Source organism: Rhea americana, unplaced genomic scaffold (genome assembly GCF_003343005.1).
Source record: "Rhea americana isolate MKP2758 unplaced genomic scaffold, rheAme1 scaffold_26, whole genome shotgun sequence".
NCBI classification, from domain to species: Eukaryota; Metazoa; Chordata; class Aves; order Rheiformes; family Rheidae; genus Rhea; species Rhea americana.
The window spans coordinates 3248551-3276209 of record NW_028186379.1 but is presented as its reverse complement, the minus strand read 5'-3'; the positions used below and the strand labels follow the sequence as shown (position 1 = coordinate 3276209).

Here is a 27659-nt window from a genome sequence, read left to right as displayed (position 1 = left end):
GAGAAACTAAATAAATATTAAAGCAGCCAAAACACACAAATGTTTGTTACATTGTTTTCAGCTTTACTGGAGAAACTAAATAAATATTAAAGCAGCCAAAACACACAACATGCATTGTGCAACTAAGAAAGCAGTTTTACTTAAAGGYATATTATCAATTAGATTTTGAGCCCAGATTTGGTTATGTTTAAAAAAGGAAAGCAGAGTAAGAGAATGYGACACGATGAAATTCAATACAAATGGGAGATGGTCAGGGGCAGGGAATTTAAGTTCAGAGGAAAGGGAGATATGTCTGGATTTTTCTAAACATATTAGCTTGTAATGATGTTACGCAAACATTTCTATGGGTGTCTACAAGACCCAGAACACCCCATAGGCTTCCCATGACAAGCAGAAATGAAAACGGCCCCTCTAACCCACGGAATTTTCTAGGAAAACTCCAAAATTTCAAAAAGGAGTAAAATGTACATTAGATCTGTCTTCCTCTCTACTCGTTAGACGTGCTCGGGGACTGCAGTGAAAGACCCAGTGCAAACACTCTCCAGAAAATACTTGCTGTTGCTCTCAGCTCTCCAGCCCCACACCGCTGCTCTTTATTTAGCTGTAYGGTTAATGGGCAAATACTCCATCCCCCGCAAGCTGGAAGAACACCTCCGCAAGAGGCAAAAYGTGAATTTTGCGTTAGAGTCTCTGTCTGTCACACAAGCAGGGCTTAAATTTCACTGTCTTAGCAGCTCTCCTACCTACCATCCTCACAGGACTTGCTCTTGGTTGCAGCAGGTAGCCGTGCTGGCAGATCTCAGCTACCAAATGGCACGAAGGGAGCAATCCAGCTGGAAACCAAGCTGTGCTGCCTGTGCTGCTATGTGCCGGAAAAATGGTCTAAAGTGAAAGATCTCATGATCCAAATCCCAACTGTTTACAATGCCGCAGGAAGCACTCTCTTCTATGACGTACTTGAGTAAAGATTTTTATGGGAATATATGAAAATATATGGTGGYGGTAACCCCTATCAGGCAATTTCCTCAACAGTTTCTGATTAATTCAGCATGTAGAAGAGGCATGTGCTACTCCATCTATGATTTTTAGAATGACCACATAAACTAAAATTAATTCCAGAAGAYAGAAGAAAGCTAGAAGAAACAAATGGATCAGTTACTTTGCAATGACTTAGGCAATCRTGCCCTTTAGAAATGAAGTAAGGGGGAGCTGCATCCATACTAAAGAGGACCTACTTCACAGTCAGTGTCTTACTGGATCTACTCGCTCTGTTGGTATATAAAGTGGGTAAAAGATCTGARGAAAATTCAGACTAAATAAAACACTTTTTTGTGAAACTTGCRCAACCTTTTGCTAATCATATCACTGTTTTATAATGCTTTTATACAGATTTCTGCTCAAGTGTTTTTTTTTCCATGAGCAGCATAGCTAATGAAGAGCAATTAGTCTTTTGTTCTCCAACCTCTCTACTGCCACAGCCTCCTATTCCCCTTCTTTTCTTTCCTTCTCCCCCCTTAGATTTTTTTCAAACTGACGAGAAGCAGCAATTCTGTGGCTACACTGGCGCTACACATGGGCTGCCTGGCCAGCGAGCTGTCATCGAGGAGAACATCCGTGGCTGGGCTCTCCTTGCCTTTCCCCCASCAGGGCAGGTCTCTGTCCTCTACCCAACTGCCAGCTTCTGCAGAATTTTGGAGCAACAYGGTTGTCTTTAAAACCTCTATCAAATTGGTTTGAAATCAACCAGTAAATTCAAAAATTATTTAGCAGAATGAGACAGACAGACTCTGAGCCTTTTTTAAAAACAAAACAAAAYAAAAAAAAATCCTGTTTCCCTAGGAAACCAGTTCACAAACAAAACAGTAAAGTAACCCATCCCACTACCACCTCCAAACCCTCTGAATAAGAATTCCTTCAAAAATAAGGACCTGAAAGCAGAATCCTGCAGGAAGTATTCTGAGATATTGCCTTCTGTCTTTAACAGTGTATTTAACAGTGATAAGCCTTTCACAGAATATTGAAAACAACTATCAAGCAATAGTTCATCACTGGCACATAAAAGAAGTATGTCACTGCCAAACACACCACATCACTTCAGCTTGGCAAGCAGGTTTGATAGAAAGCCAAAGAGTAGTGGAAAAGGCTGTTAAAAGTTAACAAAGCACTTCCCAAAAGTACTGCTTTGTTTTTTTAAGCAAGTCTACTAGAGCAGGGGTGATGGATTTACTAAAGAAAAAAGTTTTTCTTGGCAAAGAACACTGCTTTTTTTGCTTAGGGCAAATTTTCCTGTCACCCGACAGAATCCGAACTCCTACTCCCTCGTTTCATAAAAATGTGGCCAGTTTCTGTTTTCAAATGTAGAATTCCCACACATTGATACCAAGAGCGTGCAAATCTATTGTTTAACGTGGGTCATGGGAAAACTGTCAACAACTCCATATCATTAGAATGGAACAACCAAAGTCAAATTATAAATAGCAGTATCTGCAAATTTGCAATAACATGGTTATCGAAATTTGTTTGAAAAGAATAGCAGAGCATTTCCCCCAAATGCTTATGAGAAAGTGCCACTTTAGCTTTATTTCTCTGTGAAAAAGCCAATGTAGTTTTTTCAGAAAAAGTGCTACATCTAAAACATTTATATAAAATGAAAAGGCAAGAGGCAGAGATATTTTACCTTCAAAGCTGCCAAAGAATGAGTTAATGAAGTTGTCATAACCTAATCCSAAAGTAGTAAGTATATGCAATAAATATGTAGCAGATGTCCCATCCAAYACGGATAGGATTCTATCATGCTATGAAGGTAGTAATTATAAAGCATTATGTAAATAGTCTTAATAGCCTCTAAACTTTTCCATACCCTCTGGACAGGATCCCTTTGGATGGTTAGTGACATCAAAAAATTAATTTCATAAATGCACATTCTTAATGATTAAACAATGAGATGCAGAAGAAAATAAATAGGTCAGATTGTCTGTTCCCTTCATAAGGAATATAAAAGAAACTTTAAAGATGGTATGTATGATAAAGAGCATTCACAGCTGGCATACAACTGAACTGCTTGCCACTATTCTGGTTAGCTGCTTCTAGCACGGGCACACGCGGAACACACTTGGGAAAGCRCAAAGCACAGTGCCACTATGCCAGGGTTTATACAGCCTTCTCGCAGCTAATAATGCAATCCAAAGGCAGGTCATGAGCRGCCTCAAGATGCTCTGATTTCTATTCGTGTCCTGAACGTGGGCTGCCACGTTTTGGCTTCTCTCCATTTCTCAGTGTCTTCTGCAAAACGGAGATCATTTGTGATACTCTTTAGGTCAAGAAGGGCCAGCTCTGCCACTGGCTAATACTGAAATGTCACTGATAACAAAGCTTTCCTATAGAACTAGGGCTTCTGAATAACGACTAACAGTAAAAAATGCAAAGAGGCAATTTGAGCTTCCACCAATGGCTCTGAAAAGGTTCCCTGGAAGTATCTGCTGATGAGCAGACCATTGTGCTCCCCAAATTTACTACAACAAAAAACAAACAAAAAAAAYAAAGCCGGCAAGTAGTGCAAGAGTGCATATTGACAACAGAAGTCTTACAATTATAAAGTATTTTATTCAGTGAACATGTGGGGAAGAACAATGAAAATAATCCCACAGAATATGTACAATTTTATCTATTTGATCATTTGAAAGGCTTCATCAAGGCGTTCAACCCAGCTGGAAAAATCGGGTAGAAGGATCACAAAGACAGATGCTGCATCTGAGCTGAGCATTTGTGAGTAAATAAACAACAAAACAAAACAAAAAAATGATTCTGACACAGTTCCAAACTTTATGAGACAATAACTTAACAAAAGATCATTTTTTCTGTCTCCTTTTTTCATTCTTTTGTTTTGTGATTTGCAATAAAAGCAAATTCTATTTTTTTTTTGCTTTCTAATAATCTGTATAATAAGTGGTAGYGAATTAACCCATGCAATTTAGCACTATTTGCCAATTCCTATATCAGCTGTTATTAAGAAATTCAGGAGACAATTGTTCAAATACAAGAACGCCAATAGAGGGCTTAGAAACCAAAGAGCTTCAGCAGTGAACTGATGTTTATTTATATTTCACCAGTACCCATGTCTTGGCTTATCTCTAACTTTCTTGAAATTCCACCTATTTATTTGTAAACCTCATACCTCATTCTCTTTCAAATTAAGGCCTTTCATCAATTTGTTTGGAAATACATGGCATCTTTAGGACTTCTCACATCCTTGATGTCTTTAATTTTTTATGTGCCACACAGCATGTGAAAGCTCTGCTCTCAGATGGAGATGAACTCTTTCAACCGATGACTGTTTAACACAGACAGGCAATATATTTGCAGTTTTTAACTCACCTGATGACTGTCAAGCTTGTCTTTAGCATGTTGATCAAGAGCTGCAGCTCACAGCAGAGGCTTAATGAGACTCTCTCCCCCTTGGAAGAACTGTTTCTTTCAAGAAAAATCTGTAGCTAATCAGTGCAAGTCTCAACTTGAGAGGAGGATCATTTTGTGGGAGAAAGAAAGAAAGGAAGCAGAGTGTTCTTTACAATTTTCTGTAAACAGAGTTTTGTTTATATGAAATAAACAGGCTTTGCAAAAAGCAATTGGCTGGAAAGCCTTAAACATGCAGTTTCTGTACAAGACTTTATCACAGTGTCAGGGTTACCATTTACTGATAAGAATCATATCGTTTAGCTACAATGGCCGAGTAAGCCTGGGACTCAGCTGAAACTGCTCCTATTCCATCGAGTATCTGGGAAACCCCCTCACACTGCTGCTCATCTTAAGGGCATCACGAGCCTCAAGTCATTTGCAAAAGCATGACTGCACACAGATCAAGGGTTTGCTGGGTGTGAAAATTACATCACAGAAAGCAAGTGGCAGTTTCATGCTGTAATYATATCATCTGGCTCCTCTCGAGTCCAGAATATCACAGATTCATATGACAGTAACAAGAGGAAACCAAGTCACTGAGACCTGTGTTTTGTGTTAAAGACACAGGGCAAAAATGTACAATATATGTTAGGGTTGTGCCAGGATACCTGAACTAGTGCCAAAGGAGTTAGCTTGGAAATTCAAAGCAAGACTAGCACAGTGAGCTCAGGCTAATGAGCTCTGCTCCTTCATATGAGTAATGAAAATCTCTCCAGACTTCCTCATCATTTAAAGAGAAGGACACAGTCTGGAGGCTAGGATCCATTTTAATCACCTTTGCAATATGTCATGGCTGTAAGACAGTAATRTTCAAATAATGTTCCACAAAGAAACTATATTGAAGATCTCTGAAATTGTTGCAGACTGATCACGAACCAGTAAGCAGATGTCAGAAGTATTTGAGATTCAGTCAGTATTAAACAGAGGGAACACGGGTAAAGGTGCATTACACCAGGCCTGATCTGAGATGCTTACYTGGTAGCACATCTATGTATTGTACAGGCAGACTTATTAAGCTACCTACTACCTATGCACACATACAAAGGCACTGAAAAATGGAAACAAAAGTGGCATATAGATGATGCAGTATTATGGACAGAGGATCAACGTATCTCTCCACAAAAAGTCAAGCTAAAGAAAATGCAGGTCAGGCAGCCACACATAAAGCTCTCCAATAATGGAAATGCCATAATAAACCTTAACTAAAGCACAGTTAACACGTGAGATGCAATCATTAAGGTTGGTAAATTACATTATTTTGCTAAGTACAATATTCATAACTTTAATGTAAATTGCCGTCATAATTATGCTTGTTGCTAAAGCAACAATTTTACCTATTTGCAGAATTGTGTGATRAAAAGGAGAAATCCTGCACACTAGGAGAGGATGGCAAACTTCAAACCAGCTGAATGCTTTCARGTTATTCTTCAGATACCATTTAACACTGATCTTTCCTAGAAATGACAGCATTTTAAGGTTTAAGGTAACCTTTCACTGTTCAGCAATGAAGCAAGTTTGACACACTGAAGGTCCATGTTTCATTGAGTTTTCTGATTTTAAAAAAACATGAAAAATATATATATAGTCAAMTATTAAATATAAATACACCCAGAAACGGGAGTTGACTTCCCCAGTACAATAGCATGGGACTGCTTGTGCACAATACTATGGATTTTATTCAGGCAGAGTTTAATAGAAGTTTTGTCAGAATGACAGCCATACTGCTTACATTTCATTTCTGTTAACACAATAAAAAGGCAGTATCTCCTCATCACATGCTATGGAATCACTTAACGTAATACTGCGTACTAATAATTGTGCAACGCTGTCTACATGATTCTGTGATTCTGTGCAGTGCGCGGGCCTATACTGATGCGGATACACATATTTCATAGCTAAGGGTATTTAATTACATGGCTTTTCACTGAACAAAGTGTGCGCAAAGGGTCCAGACAAATGTTTGGGCCACACTATGGCCRCATCACTACAACAACCTGTGTCTCCTCTCTTGTCCCCTCTTTTCTACTAAATATCCTCACAGCCAGAGACGATGATTCCAATCTAGGTGAGTACACTGGTTTTCTAAATACAGYGTTAAGGTGGAGGGAAGGGAGTGATGGTGAAGCATGTGGTGGAACAAGAGCACGATTCCTCAGGTTTGCAGAAAAGCAATGCTTACCACCAGTCTGACCACAAAAAATTATACCTTTGCAAGCAATTTCTTGAGGCCATCAGCTGTGGGARAAACCTCCGTAGCAACTAGCTATACCAGGAAACACCCACCTGTTTCCCACTATGCACGACTGTCTACCTCTATCCTGAAAACCAAGTAAGCAGAGTATATGACGTGTCACACTGATTCAGCCCTCTTAGGCTTCAGGCACAGAGAGATACTGCCGTGAGGCCCTTTCCCTGTCCAAACGCAGGGGATGCTGGCTGATGTCACAGCAATGGCACTGTGTACAATGTTGGGATCTCCAGGCCCAAGACCTACAGCAACATGGGTCCAGGTCATGGTGGCTTCCACTTCCCTAGAACACAAGGCAATAGGCAGCTGAGGTCATCAGAGCAATGTCTTTCCCTTCCTTCTGTGCATATTGGTGCTCCTGAAAAGTCACCCATCCACCCATCAACTAAGGACAGCGGTGGCAGCAGCAGCAGCACAATCTCACTCCTGGGACTCCTCCTGGCTGTGGGCATCCCGCTGCAGACAGCCCACAGCACAGAGTACTCACTTTGTGTATTTGGGGGGGTGGGGTTCACAGGAAGGGTGTCAGGTACAGATTTGCTTTTATTCCTCATTTCTGTATGTGGCCTGAAGACAGGGGATCATGTGCAGGTCATGTGTCCCACAGAGCAGAAGGAGCAAAAAAAAAGAGGAAGAGGACAGCAAGGGGGGGCTCTGTCACAGATGCTTCTTATGTCTTCCTCATGACCATGGGTGCAGCACTGGATGCAAAAGTCAGGCTGCCCTGACCAGTTGTCACTACAGTTAATCCCCGAGCATGTTAGCCCACAGGGAAATGCTTCTGTTGTAGGCCGTACCTGCACTCCATCACCTTTTCTCCTATCTTTGTCTCTGTCCCAGAAGTTCCAGATCCCACTTCCCCCTCACTTACTCTTCACTTCCCTATAACTTTTAGGACATGTTGACCTTTTCTGAGAATAAAGCTGGTGGAGGTGCTGCTTGAACTTCTTTGCTGATCCATTGCTGTTTAGCTGCAGGTGTGCCTTCCACTAAACTTTGAGAGTGGAAAAGCCTGAAGCTACATGCCTCCCAAGCTCCCATGCTCTCTAGTGTGCAGCAGCAAGGGTGCTGTAGCAGCAAGCTTGGGCTAGAGATGTTTATGGCTCCTCATGAGGCCAACAGATAGCTTGGTTGCTGTGTGTTCTGTCGCAGAGGGTGGGGAGACAGTTTCCAGGATTGAAGGATTCTGGCTGTGAAGACCCTCTGGGGCAGGTACATGAGGTGCTGAGGGCTGACAGCCCATGGTCCCTCTCTGAATGGGTTGCTTCAGCCAAAAGTCCAGGAACAGAACAGAGAGGCCATTTTTTTCTGCAAGCTAAAAGGAAAGTAGGGAAGGAACGGATGCTTCATGGGGAGAGGTGAATGTTTCCTTGTTGAGAATAGGCGACAGTTGCATACTGCAGGACTTAATCAGCCTGCGTTTCTTCCTTCACCTTAAAAGCCTCTCTCTCCCAAGCCAGTGAAGCAGAAGGACAGGGTTGATCACTCTTCCCTTCGCCCATTCTCCTGCCCTGCTCCGTTCTCAGGAGAGCAGAGCACAAGCACATCCACCCTAACCCCTCCCTTCTCCCGCATGGCATGCTGCTGCCACTTTTCAGCTACACTCTTCCTTAGCAACAAACTCATTTCCAAGTCTCTACGGTTTCCTGAGGGCTATTAAGACAGCAGTCAAAGGTACCTCTCAATAGGAAGAAAAGGTCAAAAAAGGCATAGAGGGCAATGAAGACAAAAAAATAACTATGCTGACTTAAAAGGGATATGGGGTCAACTGCTACCAGGAGAGAAGGAGAAGGGGGTAAACAGGTCATACAGGTATTGACAGTCTATTGATTTTATTCACTGCATGACATATATATTACAGAAGCCGTGAACCACAGCTTCCTTTGGCACTTTGTCTCCTTTCTGTACTCAGCTCTACTGTACCTCTCCGCAAAGGCAGTGCTTGAAGGATGGCCTTGGAGGCCTTAATCATGACCACAGCAGCTTTGGCCCCACCAAAATGCTTAGCCACAGACCAACAGGCATTGCACTCATGAGGCTCCCAGTCATACTCTTGAGGGCAGGTTTGGACTCCCAAAATTTTGTCTAATAATGGCAAAGTCATGGCAGTAGCTTATAACCGAACTGTGTCCCTCCACATCTACAAGTTTTGACCCACCAYGCTGTCTGTCCTTGGTGCAAAGGACCAAGCACTAGCCCCACCAGTCCAACCTCATCTCCCAGACACATTGCTTCCAGTGGACCAAGGGCAAAGCAGTCATAGCAGTGAAAACTCAAGGAAGTCAAGCATAGTCCATGTCTTCCTCCTCAGCTAAACGGGTATGCAGGAGAAAGGGAATCAGTTCATCTGGCATGTGCTTGCATAGCAGCTGCCACAGCTGCAGGAGGAAGGCCACCATTCCCTCCCCAGTTCCACCTTTGTTTGGCCAGTGGCAAAACAAAGTCAAGACAACAAAGTCAGGTAGTAGGCTCAACAGCGAGATGTGTGAACAAGCAGGAACAGAAACAAACCAGGAACAGGGAYAGGAACAGAATTTAAGCTTGCTTTCACATGTGAAGTCTTCATATAGGTGCTGATGGCAGAGGCAATGTTGTCATCCGCATGAAATAGATACTAGGGCAAAATGACACCTCCTAGAGTGACCCACAGAAGAAAGGCCAGAAAGCAAAGGTTTGTCCGATACCTCTTTGAGCTGCATGTAGTAAGATGTTCATTTTACAAGAGCACACCAACTTCAGTCCAAAGTAAAACGCTCAAAAGGCATTTAATGTAAGTGTAGGTTCCTTGGAGGCAACTGCTCCAACATGTCAGCCTGCTCCTCTTGCACTTAAGACACAYATAGCCCAAATCAATACTAGCCAACACTGGGCCCCTGACTCTGACTCAGCAAGACAGTTATAGGTTATGCTATATAAAATAGCTAAACATCTACATTGTTTCCATCRCAATAGAGGTTCTTTATTGTTCATCTAGGAAGACAAGAAAAATAAATGCAGACAGAGAAATCCCACACAACCAAGTTACATTTGCCTGTGGGGTTCTTCTCAGCACAGTTTAAAGAAAAAAAATATGATTTCTCACAGTCAAGAGCTGGAAACATCAACAATTTCTGCTTTCTCTCAAAGGGGGTATCTCCACTTAGGATTAACCAGTTTTAAAATTCCCATTCCTATGGCTCCATTTACACGAGATTTTAGCCAAGCAACAACTCCTATTTACAAAGTAATTGATTATGAACTCCTTCATTAAAATTAAAACGTCTCATATAACATCTTTTATCTGGCTGATGTCAAGGAATTTGTAGCAACAAGTCATAAAAAGATTAAACAAATTACTGCAGAGATTCTTTCTAACCACTTCTTTTCCATAAGAAAGCCATCAGGCATTTATTATTTAAAGTTACAAGCATGTGACCTGATCCTGTTCCAATTAAACACAGGGGAGGTCTTGTTTCAGGAAAAACAGGATTGGACCTCTCTGGCTTGAAGAATTTCATCATTCCATCAGCAAGCAATGCCTGTCTACCAGGCTTGCAGACTGCCAAATCTCACTCCTTGGCTTTTGAACAGCATCAGGAAAACTACACAAAAATTGGAAAAATGTGCAAAGCCAGAGGCAAAAGAAAAGACAAGGGCACTCGGAAAGATCACGTGCAATTCCTGAGCTGCTGATAGGATTGAAAGGTTTCTTAGAAGCTCACAAATCTTTTTATACAGATTTGTACCTACTTTTTCATGACGATGTGAGTGAATTGAAACTAACGTTCATGTATGAGACACGTATGGTAAGCATCTGTTGTAAGAATTCAGTAACTACATTAAAAAGAAGCGTCAGCAACCACAGTAGATACAATCAACAATTAAATGGTAAAAATGACTCTTCCAGCTACCCACTCTTCAGTCTGAGAATGGAAAGTTAACGCAAACATGACTTGCAGCAACCATATTTCTTCACAATGTGGAACATACACAAATAGGCACAATCTCGCAGACATTCCTTCCCTCCCTCAGCCATTTTTATTTGCACACACCCACTACCCAAGGACTTGCATGGAGTCAGCACAAAAATAAATAAATAAATAAAWATGTTACATTGCTAGATATATTTGGGGTGAGATTCCATAAAAGCAGCTCAAGGAAACATTGACTTCCCAATTAATACTGCCATRTGTGTTCAGGTTCTTTTTACCTTTGATTTGCCATGAGCCAGACAGATTCCCACAGTCAGAACTTTATAAGCCCTTAGAAGTCCATGTCSACAGATCACAAATCAGAAATATCGCTCCAAAGCGGATCATATTTGCACTCTTCATCATATCTGAAATTTCTAATATAGACTGTATCTAAGCTTCTATCTAGCCTACAAAGTACAACTATTATTATACAAATTAGCAGTGCCACAGTGCAGCTGGGCCTTGAAGAAACAGGAAACATGAGTTACTATTTTTGTTYTTAATTTCAAAGTGTTTGAAAGTTATGAAAAGGTACAGCTTTTATACAGGCATGCAACTAGGATATAGGATCGAAAAGTTAAGTCATAACTTGCTGTAGATTCAGTGAGGAGGGTGCTCTAAGGCCAGAGCACTAGACCAGAATAGACCCTATTCCTAGTTCTGTTACAGTCATTMTATGACATCAGATAGACATCTTAGTATTTTATATTGTAGCACAACTAAGTGCAACCATAATGCAAAACCTAACAGGTCAGATGTTCATATCTGTATGAATAACCCAGCTGGATAATCTAAATTTGTATACAAAATATACATGTGTATATATAGCACATACACATTCTCTCTCCTGTACGTATGAACACATCTGTATCTGTACATCAATAACGTGTACATAGTCTACCATAAAAGATCTATATACAATCATCATAGAAAGCAAAGCTTGTATTTAGAAGCTAAAATATACCTTGTAGACTTTTACCCAAGCTATGCATTCTCAATTAAAAATCAACCATGGTAAAGAAGTCTGAACTATCTCTATTAATTATTTAAAGCAATTATATTTATGATGTAATTTACTGCATTTATTAAACTACTAACATATGGAATGCCCCTTTTATTTCAAATTGCAAGTTTCCCAAGATGTACAAATAAGTTTTATAAATTGCTATAGTCTGAATATTTCATTTTGCTGCGACTTACAGTGGCAAGTGAACAATTACAGATTACCATAGACWGCTTGGAGAAGCTGCAATTCATTTGAAACAACATACCAGCATTAAAGAAGCTGAGAATTTAATTTTTTCATGTTTGCATTAATGGAGAGGACTGAAGCTTAGATCTAGCAAATGCCTTATGCTGATTCTTTTTTATCACGTGCATATTTTCATGCGCATATTGTCAAACAGTTGAACAGGATAGTCACGTGGATGAAGCTAAAACATAGGGGAAGCATTAGCAGATCTGAGCTTAAAAGCCATACTGGATTTATTCTGAGACAAGACATGAAGTATAGAGATACCACACAAGTAATCCATTGCCCTCTTCCGCTCATCATCCTACTGCTCYCAATCTGTTACATATTAATCTCCTCTGAAGCAAAGTTTATAAAAGGTATTTTTCAGTCTGTGTTAAACACTATCAATGTCCAATCTGGTTCAGGCTATCACTTCTCTAATAACCCAATAACATTTTGCCATGCTAACTTCTCATCACTCCTGAGGATAAAATGGTGGTAACAAAGCTGGTCAACTGGAAGCACAAATGTAGAAGGCTGATTTCATTTATGTTCCTCTACTTACAAAAGGAAAGCAGGAAATTAAATAACTTCAATAATGGGAAAACAATTGCTTTTACTAGTCTTAAATCAAATAAGAACACCTGCAAATGCAGGGTTGTAGGGTTTGTTCTTTTTTTTTCCAGACACACAGCCCCTTGCTCAGAGGGTTTTTTTTTTTTGTTGTTTTTTTTTTTAAATGAATGGTGAAAGGAAACAGAAGGCAGAAGCCAGGCACAAATAACGACTTAATGTAATATAAAAATTACTGGTAGGAAGAGATGGTAATCACTGAAGTCAACAACAAATACTACCTTCTGTAGCAAACAGAATTCCCTTTTAAAGAGTGCATATAAATCCTATGGAAAAACGCTTTCACTTGTCCCCAACTTGCAAGCTTCTTAGTGCATGACGTTTCCAAKTTCCAAACAGATTCCTTCTTTCCCCTCTCCAACTGAATTTTCATAGTAAGTTAAACTATGCAGCCTACACACAACTGCAGTGTAATCCTAATTAAAGAATATCTCCATATTGAAATGTTTTACTTTCAATTTGAATACAAAAGTATGCCACTTCAAAAAAGTTCGTTTACACATTATTTGTGTTTCTATTAGGGAAAAGCAATAAAGTCAAATAAATGCCCAGCTGTTTTTTGAGCAGTATAACTAGACACAAAAGATGACTGTATAGTATCTGTAAGGTCATCAGCACTTTAAAGATATGTACAAAGACATGTTAATTGCAAAATAGTACACATGTAATATTGTATGTAGGTACRTATGTATCTCAATCAAATGTCTCAATTCAGAAAGGACCTATGCATGCACCACATTTGGGACACTGGAAGTATTTTGGGCTAGGAATGCAGTCCTTAGRTGACAATACTTATGCAAAACAGAGCAAAAGTGTTGAAATGTAGCTAATAACTTCACTATTACTACTAATTTTTGTCATKCTGATCTTTTTCATAGAATCATAGAATGGTAAGGTTGGAAGGGACCTCTGGAGATCATCTAGTCCAACTCTCAGCATAGCCCGTACGGGGACTGAACCCGYGACCTTGGCATTAASAGCACCACGCTCCAACCAACTGAGCTAAACCTGCCYACTAAAAAGAGACAAATTCTTGACAATAGGGATAAAAAACATAGTCCTCGCATTCACAGTATGACTTATGAACTTCTTTGGGACACAAGAAGTATTGTTATTTCTCATTTTGTCACTCAAAACATCTGGATTTTAGTGGTTTTATAGCACAAATGGCTTGTTCAGAATATAGCCTTTCCCCATTTAGAAAAAATTTATACCCCCATTTCATTCGCATCACATGGCTAGCATATGTTTCACGCCAACTTTATGCAAGGCCAAAACCTGTCGTAACTCATCAGGGCAATGAATTACAATAGGAATGTAAAGTGAAGCAAAAAGGTTCCAATCAAGTCAGTAAAAAGCTCTACACCAGGCTGGGAAGGAGGGGAGCGATAAATAAATATCAGATCCCCTGTTGCTCTCAAATAGTTATCATAACTGAAAAGAGGTGGAAGAAAAGAAATAAAAGACAAAGAAGATGCAGAGCTCACTTTTCCTACCATCTGTCGTTCCAAGGGAAGTTTTCCRAAATAGGTGAATCAGATCAAAACATAGCAGGAATGCAGACTATTTATACATTTCTCTTCTAAAAAACCAACAAAGTAAAACTTGTCAGAGGAAACTTCCTGAAGATAGAGTAATCTGACACGGGACTGGACTACACAGGGACAACCGAGCCTGACGAAAGGAACAAGTTTTATAAGGTGACAGCGAGGTGGGGGCAGAGGGGGAGCTGGATGAGCGAAACTACATGCTACGATCAGGGCAACTACTGCCAACAGGGGGAAGGTCCTACCCATGCTCTGCACCATCTCAAGCATTTTGTTGACCCATCAATAATGCCTTCGATTAACGCCTTCTCGACAACTAAAAACTGTGCTGATTTCATCAATTTAGTTCAAGTGTAGTCTGGCATGATTTCACCGGAGAGAGAGCAGCTGTCCATACGCTCTGGACAGTGCAGAAGCCTAAGGAGCRGCGCAGAGCATGACACTGTCAAGGGACAATACTGAAGACAGGTTGTGATTTCTTGGAGGACAGGTCRTGATTTCCTGTTTCCTAGCAGAAACAAGAACGAGAAGGCTCATAAGCAGACATTAAAGGGCCAACAACAGAAAAATAAGATGCCCACCTAAGGCTTTGAAATGCCTTAGCAGAGTGTTCTTTATTGCTCAAGTGCTAGTCTACTACAGATGATAACCCTTTGTTACTGTCAATTATCACACTTGCGCACACAGTAAAGGTCAGCTTGGCAGATCTAAGGGGTTTAATTCTGAAGAACAATACAGATATCAGTATTCATGGCACACAGTGGAAAAGGAGGGGTTCTTCACAGACTGCTTTCCTTAAAAGCTTAGGAAATCTTTCTGCAAACACTCTACATTCAAGTATGTCAAGCCTGTAACACTGGGAAATGTCAGAATGAAGGTTACACTTGCAACCTTAATTCAGTCTTTTGCACACATGCATTATTTATACAGTACTTTAAGTGATCAAACACTGTATTTTCTATCGGAAATCTGCCTCAATCAGTGCACAGCAAGGCTTAAGTTTGGGAACGAATGAAAATTTTTAATACAGGAACGTATTTCCTGTAGGTTCCTTCAATTGTGCAAGTCAGAAGGTAAACACTAACCAAGGACAACAAGAAAAGGTAACTTACTGGCTAAGACAAGAGAGAAATGACCAGGAGGATTGAATTATATACTTGCTTTGGACAGACTGATGCTACGGGAATGGGTTCAAAAGATGCTGTGAGCTGATTTAATGGAGACTATATAGTCTTCTGCCAGATTCATGAGGTCAAACAGCTTCTCAGGGCTGGTACAAGGTAGAGGGTAGCACTTCATGGTTGATGAGGCGAGCAAGACTTCCCCAAGTATAGCAGCAGCAAACTTTTATGTCCAGTTAGCTGCCTGTGAAACTGTAGTTTAAAAACATACACAACATTTCAGATTTTCTGGTCATCAGATTTGAGATTATAAATTATAGATTCACCTGCAAATGTGATCAGTAACCACATTTATACCTAAAGTCAGTGAGAGCTGCTGTTGGAACACATGGAATAACACTAAGTACTTAGAAAAAACTTCTGTCAGTAATCTCTCTGTGTATTAGCTCCATATTTGCAAAATGGAGATAATCACATTCTTCCAACCATAAGATTAAACGCTTGTGAGAGATACAGATATCAGAGCAGCAAACACTGTAGAGAAAAGCCTCAGAGAAAATGACTAACTGCCTTCAGAGTCAGGCTCAGCAGCATTTTAAATAAGGCCTAGAATAAGGATATAATAAAACACTATGCAGCCACTCATAATTTAGCATGGCTTATTTTAAAAATGAAAACTGAAGCAGACAACCTGTGGAAAAGATGCCAGGATATATATGCACAGAAAGGACTACAGCAGATTCACAGCATACAGCCTCTACAACCTAGACAAAGTTCTTCTTACACAGCTGTGAGCACTTCATTTTCAAAAAGAGAATCCACAGCAAGGGTGTCTGAACCCCAATGGGCATTTGTCGAACATTCATCGTTAACTCTGGTTACCCTGTAGGGGTTACTTTTGAACTGTTATATAAATGAAGCAGTGATGCTGCTAGCAGAGCTCTCACCACTGAGGAAAGTACCACACYGCTACGTACTCGGTCGTGAGGCTCCGTACGGCCAAGCACACGAGCAGGGACGGAGCTGCATCACCAGGAGCTGCTCCCCTGYCACATGCTGAGAGCACTTGTTGTCGTGGGTGATACTGAGGAGAAAGAGCAGGAACAGCAGCTCCATCCCACCCTTGCCTGTCTACCCGCTGGCATCGTCAGAGACCACAGTGACAGGGTGCAACGTGCCAGAGCAGAAGCCACAACTCAGTGGCAGCTGAGTAGCTTACGCTCTTCAGCAAGCCAAAGGATTTGATAAAAGTACCTCTCCTCATGATCGTCTGAAAACTAAACTTCTAAAACCATGAKAGAGCAATCCAGGACTAGTAAGAACAACGTAGGAGTACGCTTTACAACAAAACGATCCAYTTAAATAGGGCTTGGGTTTTATTTTTTGCTCTGTGCCAGATGTGCTCTGTGCCTGAGGCAGGTCATGTTGCTACTGTGTGTACTTGTTCCTCATCCTTATAGTGGCAGAGATATATACTTCCCGAGATGTTAGGACAATATACATAGTAAAGCTTGTAGTGAAGAGGCATTCAGGTAGAACTGCGATGAGCCATGACAGAAAAGCCTATACATATATTAATTCGTATTCACTATATGAAGCCTTGTATTCACCAATTCCACAATGTGCCATATGTTGCAGTAAAGTTGTCAATCTATAAAGCTACAGAAATGAAATTTCTCAGAACTCAAAAAGCTCAGTTTGAAAGTAAAATAAGTAAGTGTAGAAACAATTACAATACACAAAACAGGAGAAAAACAATTCTTCTCCGACTGTTTGGTGCTTTCAATAACCGCGACGCATCCCAGTCAAAGAGAAATCCGTGAAGGTAAAATTTCTCAGCTCCCACATTGCCTCCTGTTCAATCACCTTTTCCAAATCCTAGCCCACTTGCAGCAAACTTTAAAGAACAACAAAGTCATACGACTCTGGGATGAACTCACAGAACCACGCACAGCAAACAAGCTACCTGCAGCTCTTCGCCTCTCGCAGAGAGGAACCTACTGCTTCGGCTCCCCCTGCGACCCCGCTTGCAAAAGCAGAGCAGCGGCAGCACGCTCCAGGGCAAAGGCACAGAGCTGCACCTGGCATCCTGCCAGCCAGCTCTAACAGATCTTGGTACTGTGTCGTTTTATATATAGCAAGAAGCAGGTCCCAGCCTTCTGCTCAAGCTGCAGATTTCCAAATGGTGTGAGGAGTAATTGCTTGTGGAACAGGCTAATCTTGAAGCGAAGGAGGGCACAGGCGACGGCGTGAGCAATACTGGCAGAGCTGCTTGATGTCAATCAGGGAGGAAAGAAATGGAGTGTCTATGGATAGTCATATGAATTGAAACAAACTATTTCAGATACCAAAAAAAAAAAAAAAAAAAGGAAACGAAATGCCTGAGACTGGACCTCTCTCCCCCACCTCCCCCGATGTTTTAAAGCTTCAGCATCTCACATTTTCGTGTTTCCTCCCACGTGGATGCACCTGTAAGTATTTGTAACCACATAAAAATCACTTAGGTAGATTAGCAAAACTGAAAACACTGTCTTTATCCTCTCAAAACACTCCTGAGGGAGCATATGGACTAAAAAGGAAAGAAGAAAAAAAAGCAGTACTGTATATAACCTGCCAGACCTAAACTGCTTTACCATATGAGACTTCAATAAAACATAAATTAAGGCAAACTGACACACATCTTTAGAACAAAAAAAAAAACAATCACGGATAAAAAGAAACTGCAATCTGAGCAGCTATCAATAGATATTAGAGTTAAAAACTTACAGAAAATTCCAAGTAAGATCTTTTCATGCAAGTATTGTGACYGACTAGAAGACATTTACTTAAAAGAACTAAAACATTTTAAGAGCTTAACTATTACACAYGCTACTCTATTTAAAGACATTACGAAGCATTCAACTTGTTAACTTAGGGGGAGGGGAAAAAAAGGGGGGGGTGTACTTACTATCATTTAGTGTCGTGAAGTCCAGGAATCGATATTCATAGCAAACATCTATCTTGGTTTCTACCTGGGGCCTCTTCAAAGTTGAATAGATATTACCAGGTCGTTTTTCATCRTGCTTCTCTAGCTTGTTCAATCCACAACCCATTTCAGCAGCTCCTGATACAAAGGGGCAAGGGGAAAGGATTAAAAAAAGAAAACCAAAAACAAAAAAAACACCAACCCACATTCATTTTGGTTTTCACCCTTGCTATTTTCCGTTTCCACACACTATAATATCGTATTAARGTGACTTTTAGTTTTTAAATATAAACTATATGAAATGGTAGATTTTGAATAGATGCCAAGATACTGACTGAAATATTTAGCACTTGCATCAAGCCTCAGACATAGTATTATTTTACTGGAAAAGTGACAGTTTAACACATGCATTTTGCATCTTTTCAAATGCATGCAATAATATACTMTGGAAGACATATTCCGTTATGAAAAGCAACAGAAAACGCAAAATAACGATGCTAATGTACGCGTTGACAACTTAATAACAATTTTTTATATGCAATTACTACAAGAGCATATCGCGTTATCTTTTTACCTTTGTAACATTCAAATTAATATTTAGATCTGTAATTCAGTGCAGAAAGCAGATTTGTAAAGACAGAAATACCAGCACATTCAGCAAAGTACCTTCCTTCCTTCCACCTCACTTTTCCAGGAAGGCTGGGGGCGGAGGAGGGGATAAGGACACTTTACAGAGACCATCTTTAAAAGAGAGGAAGAGGCATACGATCACCGAACCGGGCTAAAGCAATCCGGTTCTCTTTAACAAGCAGCCAGACTTAAGCATTTTAAATAATTACTCCTAACAACCATTTCTGCCATAGGCCAARTATTTCCCAGTACCCTGGGGATTACGGCGCGCTGCGTTGTAACCGCCCGTACGAAGAAGCGGAAGCAGCGCTGGGTGAAAACACTCGGGGGATCGAGGAAGGCACCAGCGCCCCACGCTGCAGAGGAGGCCAGATCCTCTCGTTCCCCTGCGACGACGCTTGTCAGATCAGGGGGGAATTATTTCAACCAGCAGTTAGTACGAGAAGATAGAGATACACACCAGCTAGGCACCCGAGGGTTGGGGTTTTTTATTATTATTATTTATTTATTYTTATTACAACCCACTACACAACCTGCCTTTGCCTCCCAAAGGGCAACTAACACTTCGGGAAGGGGAGGGAAATGCGGAATACCGGTGACACAGGGYGCTCCCCGCAGGCCACCCTGCATGCTGCGAGGCCACTCTGGATGATTTGGTTTCTATCCCTCTCTTATATTGACTTGTAAAGCCACTTTACGAAGAGTTACCGCGTCCCCTCCTGTGTCTCGCTGGGATAAACACGCTCCGTGCCGCTCAGGAGGCGGAAGCTCCCGTAACCGTCCCAGCGACTCCCGTTTGCCTCGTTCCTGCTTTCAGGTCTCCGTTCGAGCGCAGGTGACCACGCGCTCCAGATGAGACCCTACCAGCGCCCACCCAAGCAGCAGCAGCGCTTCCCTGTCTCTACTCGAAGTCACTTGCCTAGCGCCCCTAAAAATCACACTACCTTTTTGCAGAGCTGTGTAACACTGACAGTTTACTACCAYCTTACCATTAGCCAAAGCACCTATTTTCCGCTATTTCTATCCACCACACCCAATCAAGCGGCTCCCAATTTATACCAGAAGTCTTTGCTCAATACTCCCAACTTTGTTCTATTTCTTTTCATTTCCACTTCTTCAGTTCCTCCCACATCCTGGCTGGGGCTGGAATCCGTTTCCRTATCAGCGATATCAGCCCCCCAACTGCAGGTTCTGTAAGCGCATACCGACACCTTGTTCCAAAGTCATTAATAATGGTATGAAAATAGGACTGATCAACAGATCAAACCTTAAAAACTACCATAGTAAACAAGCATCGACTCAAACAGAGACTGGGCACAGAAAGAACGTTTGCTAAAAACCCCCAGAGCTTCAGTACAAACATATTCARGAAAATGAATGGTATATCATGTGTTCCCAAACTTTAAATACTATGGGATTCATCCAACAGAAAACAACCTTCTCTCTTTATTTTGGCAGAAAAGCATAAGCTACATCATTTTAACAATTTCTGTAAATGAAAAYTAGATTTGCTGGGGAGTTTCTTGATTTTGTAAATTTAAGGTTAAAAATCCTCAGGATGTTGTTCTATTTCAAAAAAAAATAGCTTTCTGCTATTATTTTTTGTAATTGCAACTATTAAGTAAAACAAGGACTATACTTTCATGTATACAACAACTTCTTTCTTCTGCCTGCTCAGCTACATCCCTTCATAATACAAGGTTATCAGTCCAATATGATTATCACAAGACTAAAATGTTGTTTATTTTAATACCAGTATAATTTAAGCCTAATTTAAGATACTAAGAGTATTTTCATAGACTGTAGTAGAACACATCTAGCAGAACACATCTGCTTCAATATCTTGYTGGATATGGAACTAAGACAGCAATAAATATTAGCAAGTGAATCAAATTTCTTGTTTCAGYGATGGTCCGGTAATTCTTATACATAATAAATGTACAGTATGGTGTTATGAAATGAAAAAAATTCCATTTCAGAGGTCATTAAGCAGCAGTGTCTGCAACCCTTAGTTAGAGGGAGTCTGAAATGCGCAGGACTCTCCAGATGGATGGCTGCAGAAGGAGACCTTGGGGACCTTACAAGAAGCTATGAAAAGCTGTATTTCATATCGCAGGGAGTTTTGCATTCTTTCCTTAAGTGGAGTGAAAGTGCTGAAAAACACCAGCCCCTGCTTTTCCAGCAGCTGCAGTGAACACTTCCCCGTGCTGCTCCTTCAAGCAGCGCTTCCGTGGAGAAAGCGGCCCATCCTTGCGCCCGTGCCAGCAACGAGCCCTGAAGACGATGCCGATACCCAATCTGCTCTGGCGACACTTGCCTGTTTGGGACAGGACTGAATCCAGGCAACTTTTCACGTGAATGAGCTAAGTAAACGCTGACCAGAAGATTTTCACCTTCTAGCCACTTGCCTAAAACTTCAGTTAGCATCCTAGAACATACCTATTGCATTCCCTTCTTCCAAAAACCGAGCAAAAATCCCCACATTTCTTTATTTTTGGATTATTATATTTATGTGACTAAAGCATGCAGAATAAAAAAGGACCTTTTCACAGGAAGAGAAATGAGATATCAGTAGGAAAAAAAAAAACAAGTTTCACAACAGCACAATCTTTTCCACAGTAATTACTATTCAAGTGCTGCAGCAGTAGAAAATAAATCTTAAGAAATAAAATTTCCAATTTAATACAGAAGTCTAAGTATTAAAAAGAAGAGATGTATAAATAGAGAATATTTAAAGTTTCCTATGAGGTACTGATGATGTACAAYCAGTAGTCACTGAACCACCAAATTCTGCCCAATGTTATCTCACAATCTCCCTTTGAGGACATTCGATTTCTCATTTTTCAAAAATTTTTCAATATTACTGTCCTCTTCCTTCCTTTCCTGTAGCAGCCAGATTTACTTCTGTTCAGAGTCTTTCCMTTCTCAAGTCTGAATAAAAAACTCCTTGGTAGTTCAGTTAGAAATCTAGACGTCAACAGGACATTATTCACCTTCCTACATTTTCTACATTTCTACAATTTCCTAAATTTTCTACTTTTGCAGTACTGAAGACTGCTGTAAGAAATATTTCATCAWTGACGCTCAGTAATCTACACCAATTTCAGCTCTCTTTTTCAGAGCATATATTGCTTTGATATAAGCAATGCTTTATAGCTACTGTACCACATACATTTATCTCTGCTTTCTGTGTCCTCATGTGTACTCTCCCACTGCTTTTATTCAGTGTTAAAACAAAATTTGATCACGGAATATTTACTTTTTAGTACAGCAAAACAAAATAATTCTTTTTCTGCTTTTCAAAAAACCTTTGAAAATGGTCAAGTATTTTTGTTTCTGCAGTAAATTCTCAAACTTCTTCATTATGAATGTAAAAGTTCATTACCAACCCATTACTTTCTCAAGGAGTTTCTTGGAAGTGAGGGAGAGAAACAGTAACATCTRATGAAGAATATTAGTCATTAAAATGAAGACTTGGCTATGGGCTTTTACAAATACACATGCTGAGAAGACTAATTCCATCTGCATGCTCATTTTTTACTTAGATTACAAACTAATCCTATGTGCATTCTACGATTTTACTAATCTCTAAAACTGTTCTTGTGTTCAGCCACACAATAAAAGTAGAACCGAAACCCTGATATGACTGTAGGTTTGTGARTCTGTATCTAATTTTAATTTTGCATAGCATCAAAAATGGAAACTATGATGAACTGCAAGAAGAGCAGCAAAGTCTACAGTTGATTAATTCTCAGATGTGTCTTCTGAATGACAACAAAGGCCCGCGCTGGAGTTAGCAGGACAACAGCTTGCTTSTGCAAACTCGGAGCTCAAAAAAGTGAATGGGGGTTTTGCACATCTTRGGTGAGAGCCCAAAGTTGTAAGCCACAGTCATCACCTCTTTTGCCTCCTCCTCCCCATTACTGTCCCTCCTGGTACACTGTAGGAGGGGAGCAGGTCTGGGGAGCGTCTGGAGGAACAGAAGAGAAACCTAATTCCGCATAGCAAGTAACCTACCCCAATCGTTCTTTCCCAATTTAAGTTTTATTGAAACAGGGACCATATTTTGCCATTTAAAATGCTATCATTGAAAAATTACAAGTTCTAAGAGAAAAGCAAGAGGACAAAAAAACCCAGTATTTCCATTTTTAAGCGTCTCTGTGATCCACGAAAACAAATGAATCCTGAAGGAATGTTTACAGCTTTATTAGAGAGCTGTGAAGTTTTCAGCTCCTCATCTCTGAAAATACTCCCTGCAGCTTGGGTTAGCTTTCTCACTTCATAGAAGAGCTTGTGTTCAAAACAGATGAAATACAATGAGTCCAGAATTAGCAAAGAAGAACAAGCAAAAAACCAATACCATGTAGTTGACCATCTATTTTCGTGTTAATAACTGTTAAGGCTCCAGGATTCCTTTGTGGCCTTTTCTTGTTGAAAARAAAAGAAAAAACTCGCCTTCTATCAGATATTTTTTAAACAAGTGAAGCTAATTTTCTGATGCATCCTCCCCTCCTTTTACGTAACTCCRTAACAATTTATCTCCAAGAAATAATGATGAAAATTACACTGAAAAGTAACAGAACCACATGGTTAATGGAAGCTTGAATAGATTATCAAACTAAGTAATTTAAGGGATGTTTATCAACTAAGTATATATTGGCTAAACAATTTATTCCAACTGTATCAATATTATGGAATGCATTGTGTCAACTACTACTTACAGGCACCTTTTGAAAAGGCTCCCTAAACAATTCTTTTAAATACACATAAAACTGAAGTCAGCTGCTAAGTATACAATATTAGACTGACGTTCAAATACYAATACAAGTATAGGAGCAATAAACTATTAAACTGAAATATAAACAAGGTAATTTTAATATTTACATTACAACGGCATCCAAGGAGAAGGTGCTGTCTAAGCAGATTACTGTCAGCTTGTTTTTAAGAGCAATTAGAGAGAACTAGCTAGCTTTCATTAACACATATAAATGTGACTAGTGACCTCAGACTTGTGACCTCATTTTGTAAGCTTTATCATGAATTACTAATTTCTTTTTAGAATACAAAACCTAAGTTACTTCTGAAGTTCCTTGCACAAAATTGTGGAAGATAGCRCTCATATTGGCGAGTTCATCAGCTGGAAAACAAGATACCTGCAATACACTAACCGGTTTTCTCTCTTGATTTCAGCAAGTCTTTCCATCTTGGCGCTTCCTTCAGTGGGCAATGCTTAGCTGCCTCACAGGGATGCYAGAAGGCTTTTACAAATAATTACAGGACTTCACATTTGCTGTGCAGTAATGAGACACATTTATTTTCTTAAACCCTCACTCCTGCAATCCTGACCTTCCCATTTTCAAAATAATAAGCACTTCATGCTCAGCACAGTTCACGTGCTGGCATATGCTCACTTAATTCTTGCATCCTCCCCGGCCTGCAGAATACCAGAGTGCTCAGTCCCCCACTCCACACAGCTTTAAACAAATCCTGAGAGAGCTTGCAAATCACGGCCAAGTCCTTTTTCTTGCACAGTTCAAGCAATGAAGCAGAAGAGAAATAAGAAGGCAGAAAAAAAAAAATACCAGGCAGAGAAGCAGAAATGAAGCAGAGGATTGAAAACACCAGACTTCACAAACTGGATGAACAGCTAAGCAAAGAAAGAATTTATTTCCCAGAATAAAGCCATGCTCCTGACATATCTGTGTTCTTCCTTCTGGTTTATCACTCGTACGCTTTCCATAAGATTGTATCATGAGGAGGGAAATTCCTTACTGAGAGAATGAACTGGTCCTTTTTCAAGAGTATTCATACAGATAACTATTTAGGCATCTACTTAATAAACAAGTGATCCATTCCCACAGCTTAAGTAACTCATATTTAAAAAGTAGTTGAAAGATCCTGAAAGACTTATTTTCAAAAATACAAAGAACGAAGTACTATAAATCACCCTTACCAACTTCTAGATACCATAACTGACCAATTTTTTCCAACGTATAGTTACTGATTCAACCAGCAATATCAGGATTTTACACTTAGATGAGACTCTGCTTGCAGAAAGACTGCTGAAAGAAAATCCCAGTTTTACTCTTYATAATTGATTTGGTTTAAATTAAATGGCAGAGCAACCAAAGGATATTGCAATTAAGGTTTTCAATTTCAAAAGGCAAATCTGAAAAACTAAGAAAACTCATCAGTGAGATGAACAGGAATGAAAAGTTGGAGGACTTGAACACAGAGGAGGTCTGGAACATGTTTAACTTGCAATACTTACATCTCCGGAATTTGTAACCTAAGGAAGTGACAAGAGAATTCATAAGAAGGTTTCCAGGCCTAGAGAGATGAATTACCTAATAAAGAAGGAAAGGTAGAATAAGCAGAGAGCTTCCAAAAAACAGGAAAAAAGCTCAGAAGAGAAAACCGTGGCCTCGGATCAAGAAGCCCTGGCATAAAGCAAAACGTGCCAGAAGACAAGTCCSGTAAGACAGGCCACAGAGACCACAACGGAACAAAAGCAGAGCTCGGATCAGAAAAGCTAAATGGTCTCAAATCAAGAATTCTGAGAACTGTCACAAGGAACTGCAGGTCCAACTGCTAGAACTGAAAAGCAAACTAATGAATTGGGTTGGTAGCACCTCCCAGAAAGACAAGAGAAAGCAGCGCCTACATGAAAGAAGAAAGAAAACGTAACTTATTCAATTAGGGCCTTGCTGGCGTAGCCTCAAGAGTTTGCTAAAGCTTRGGGAAATTTTAAGAAGCAGCATAGTAACATATGTATAACTACTATGTGGGTTCACTAAAGTTAAAAATAATAGCTTTTTCACAGGTCATAACAACAGCAGAGTCCTAGTATGCAGTGCATCAAACAGATTCATGTTATATCTGCAGTGTATTAGCAAAATATTGTTCGGTGCTATCATCATTCTGGTGTTTGCAATACCAGTCTTGGGCTCAAGTCTGTCCCTGCATGACACCCTCTGCCTTCCTCCTCRCTGTCCCAGGTCTGCAGCAGGCAACACCACCTGTGCAGGCTCTGGGCCCCCRGAACCAGGTGGTGCCACCAGCTGCGCTTAACCCTCTCTCTAGAGGCACAAAGCTGGCTTGTGGGCACTCGTGCACAGTGCTGAAAAGAGGTGGGAGGAAGAGCAAGCAGCATCAGAGAGAACTGGTGGAGAAAAACGGTAAGCATGCTGGTTTGAGGAAGAAATCTGARGAACAGTAGGCTAGAGAGGACCCTTGTTCCTAACCCTACCCACATCATCCTATAATGCTTATTCAAAAGATGTATTTACTTGGTAGTATGACGCTTTCTTTCAGTACTAGTATAGCAAAAGATTCAAACGTTAGCACTCATTTCTGGAAAATAGTTTTAGGTGATGTATGGTAACAATAAGGAAGTGTTAATAGCACTGGACAAAGTACTGGTAAAATTTCCTCTGAAGTGCTGCGGTTACAAATGTTGAAGAAAGACACTTTCAAGTGGAGTAGGGCAGAAGTAGTCTACTGAGATGCAAAGGAGGTCTAGAGATCTACTCTTAAAAATGCAAGAGAAAACTAAAACATCTGCCTTTTTTTATTATTATTTTTCCTAACAAATTAAAGACTGAAGGACGTAACAGAAATATGCACCAGAACTTTAGATAGGAATCCATCTTTCCTATAATCTCACACCATTCTGAACCCACAGAAAACAGACACACACGAAACAATCCATTTTGCCAAGTATGCACAGTAGAGTCAAAGAACAGTAAGACTATAGCAAAATGCAAATCTGTACAGACTTGATAGTCCTATGCTCCCTGCCCTTTGATGGTTTGCCATGAAGTACTACCCTTCACCCCCAGTCAATTTGCCAGGGTTGAGTGGGCAGCAGAGCCAGGTGTTAAGCTGTGGGACCTCGCATGAAGCTGGAGAATAAGGGTGATGCGATTATTCTTTTATACTTCACCAATTTGGATTTTTTTTTACTCTCTGAAAGGCTGTAGGTCCAGCTTTCCAGCTTTTCCACCAGAGAATTCGAGACCACTTTGTTACCAGTACACTTTACCCCATATGGTATCTGTATTTCCCAGTAGCGCAGCTCAGAACTCCCCTAAGTATTTAATGGCAGCTGTATACAGTCATTCGGTGCTGCATTCTCGCTCTCGGACCAGGGGAATGCCGTCGTTCAAACAGTGGAAAGCCCCATGTCTAATGTAACTAACTTGAGGTTAAGTTAGATTCCTAAAATAGCTGTTCATTCTGAGCTTTTTTTTCAGAAAAAAAAAAGAAACAAATTAAATACACAAATGTGGCCACTGGTATTGTGAAAAACAGCATTACTGCCAATAACTTGTAATTGAATGCCAGAAGCTAAATTTGACTGGRTTCATTAAAAAGAAAACATAAAAGCAGCTTTACACCAAGATTTCCCCATGTAAACTGGAGATCACCTATGTCATGACAGCGTTAATTATTCTTCTACAAAAAGCCTAACAGAGTTTCACRAGAATAAAAACAGAATTAGCGTATAACTACGCTAGAGCGTCCCAGCTTCAGCTGAAAACACTAGAGCCTATTTTGCCAGGTATAGCTAAGTCGCTGTTGTTTGACACACGCTAACGATTTTAGCAGAAAAGGTCTCGGCGGCGGGCTGCCCCGGGCAGCCCCGCCGCAGCCCGGCACGGAGCGGCGCTGCGGCCGGCGGGCAGCATCGCGGCAGAGCCCCGCAAGCCCCTCCAGGAGCAGCCCCGCTTCTCCAGAAGCGCACGGCGGCGCGAAGCGGAGACCGGGCTGGTCCCGACGAGGGTGTCGATGGAGCCGGAGGAGGACGGAGATGTACCCCGCCGGCTGCCGCCCACCACCTTACCTCCGGTCGCAGTACAGAGGCACAGCGC

General features: G+C 40.6%; 1 protein-coding gene across 2 annotated transcripts in view; it reads right to left on the bottom strand.

Moving 5' to 3' along the window:
* RFTN1 (raftlin, lipid raft linker 1) overlaps positions 1 to 27653 on the bottom strand; it is a 95720-nt gene extending 68067 nt beyond the window's left edge. Inside the window, exons 1-2 of one of the 2 annotated variants that reach the window (XM_085307508.1) lie at positions 27632 to 27653; positions 18139 to 18294 (exon numbers count right to left, since the gene is read on the bottom strand). In XM_085307508.1, the coding sequence (XP_085163634.1) occupies positions 18139 to 18283 (145 nt within the window). In that variant the 5' untranslated portion in view covers positions 18284 to 18294; positions 27632 to 27653. Of the gene's footprint in view, positions 1 to 18138; positions 18304 to 27631 lie in introns of those variants that run through there. The other variant, XM_085307509.1, reaches the window with a different exon arrangement.
* Between the last annotated feature and the right edge of the window lie 6 nt (positions 27654 to 27659).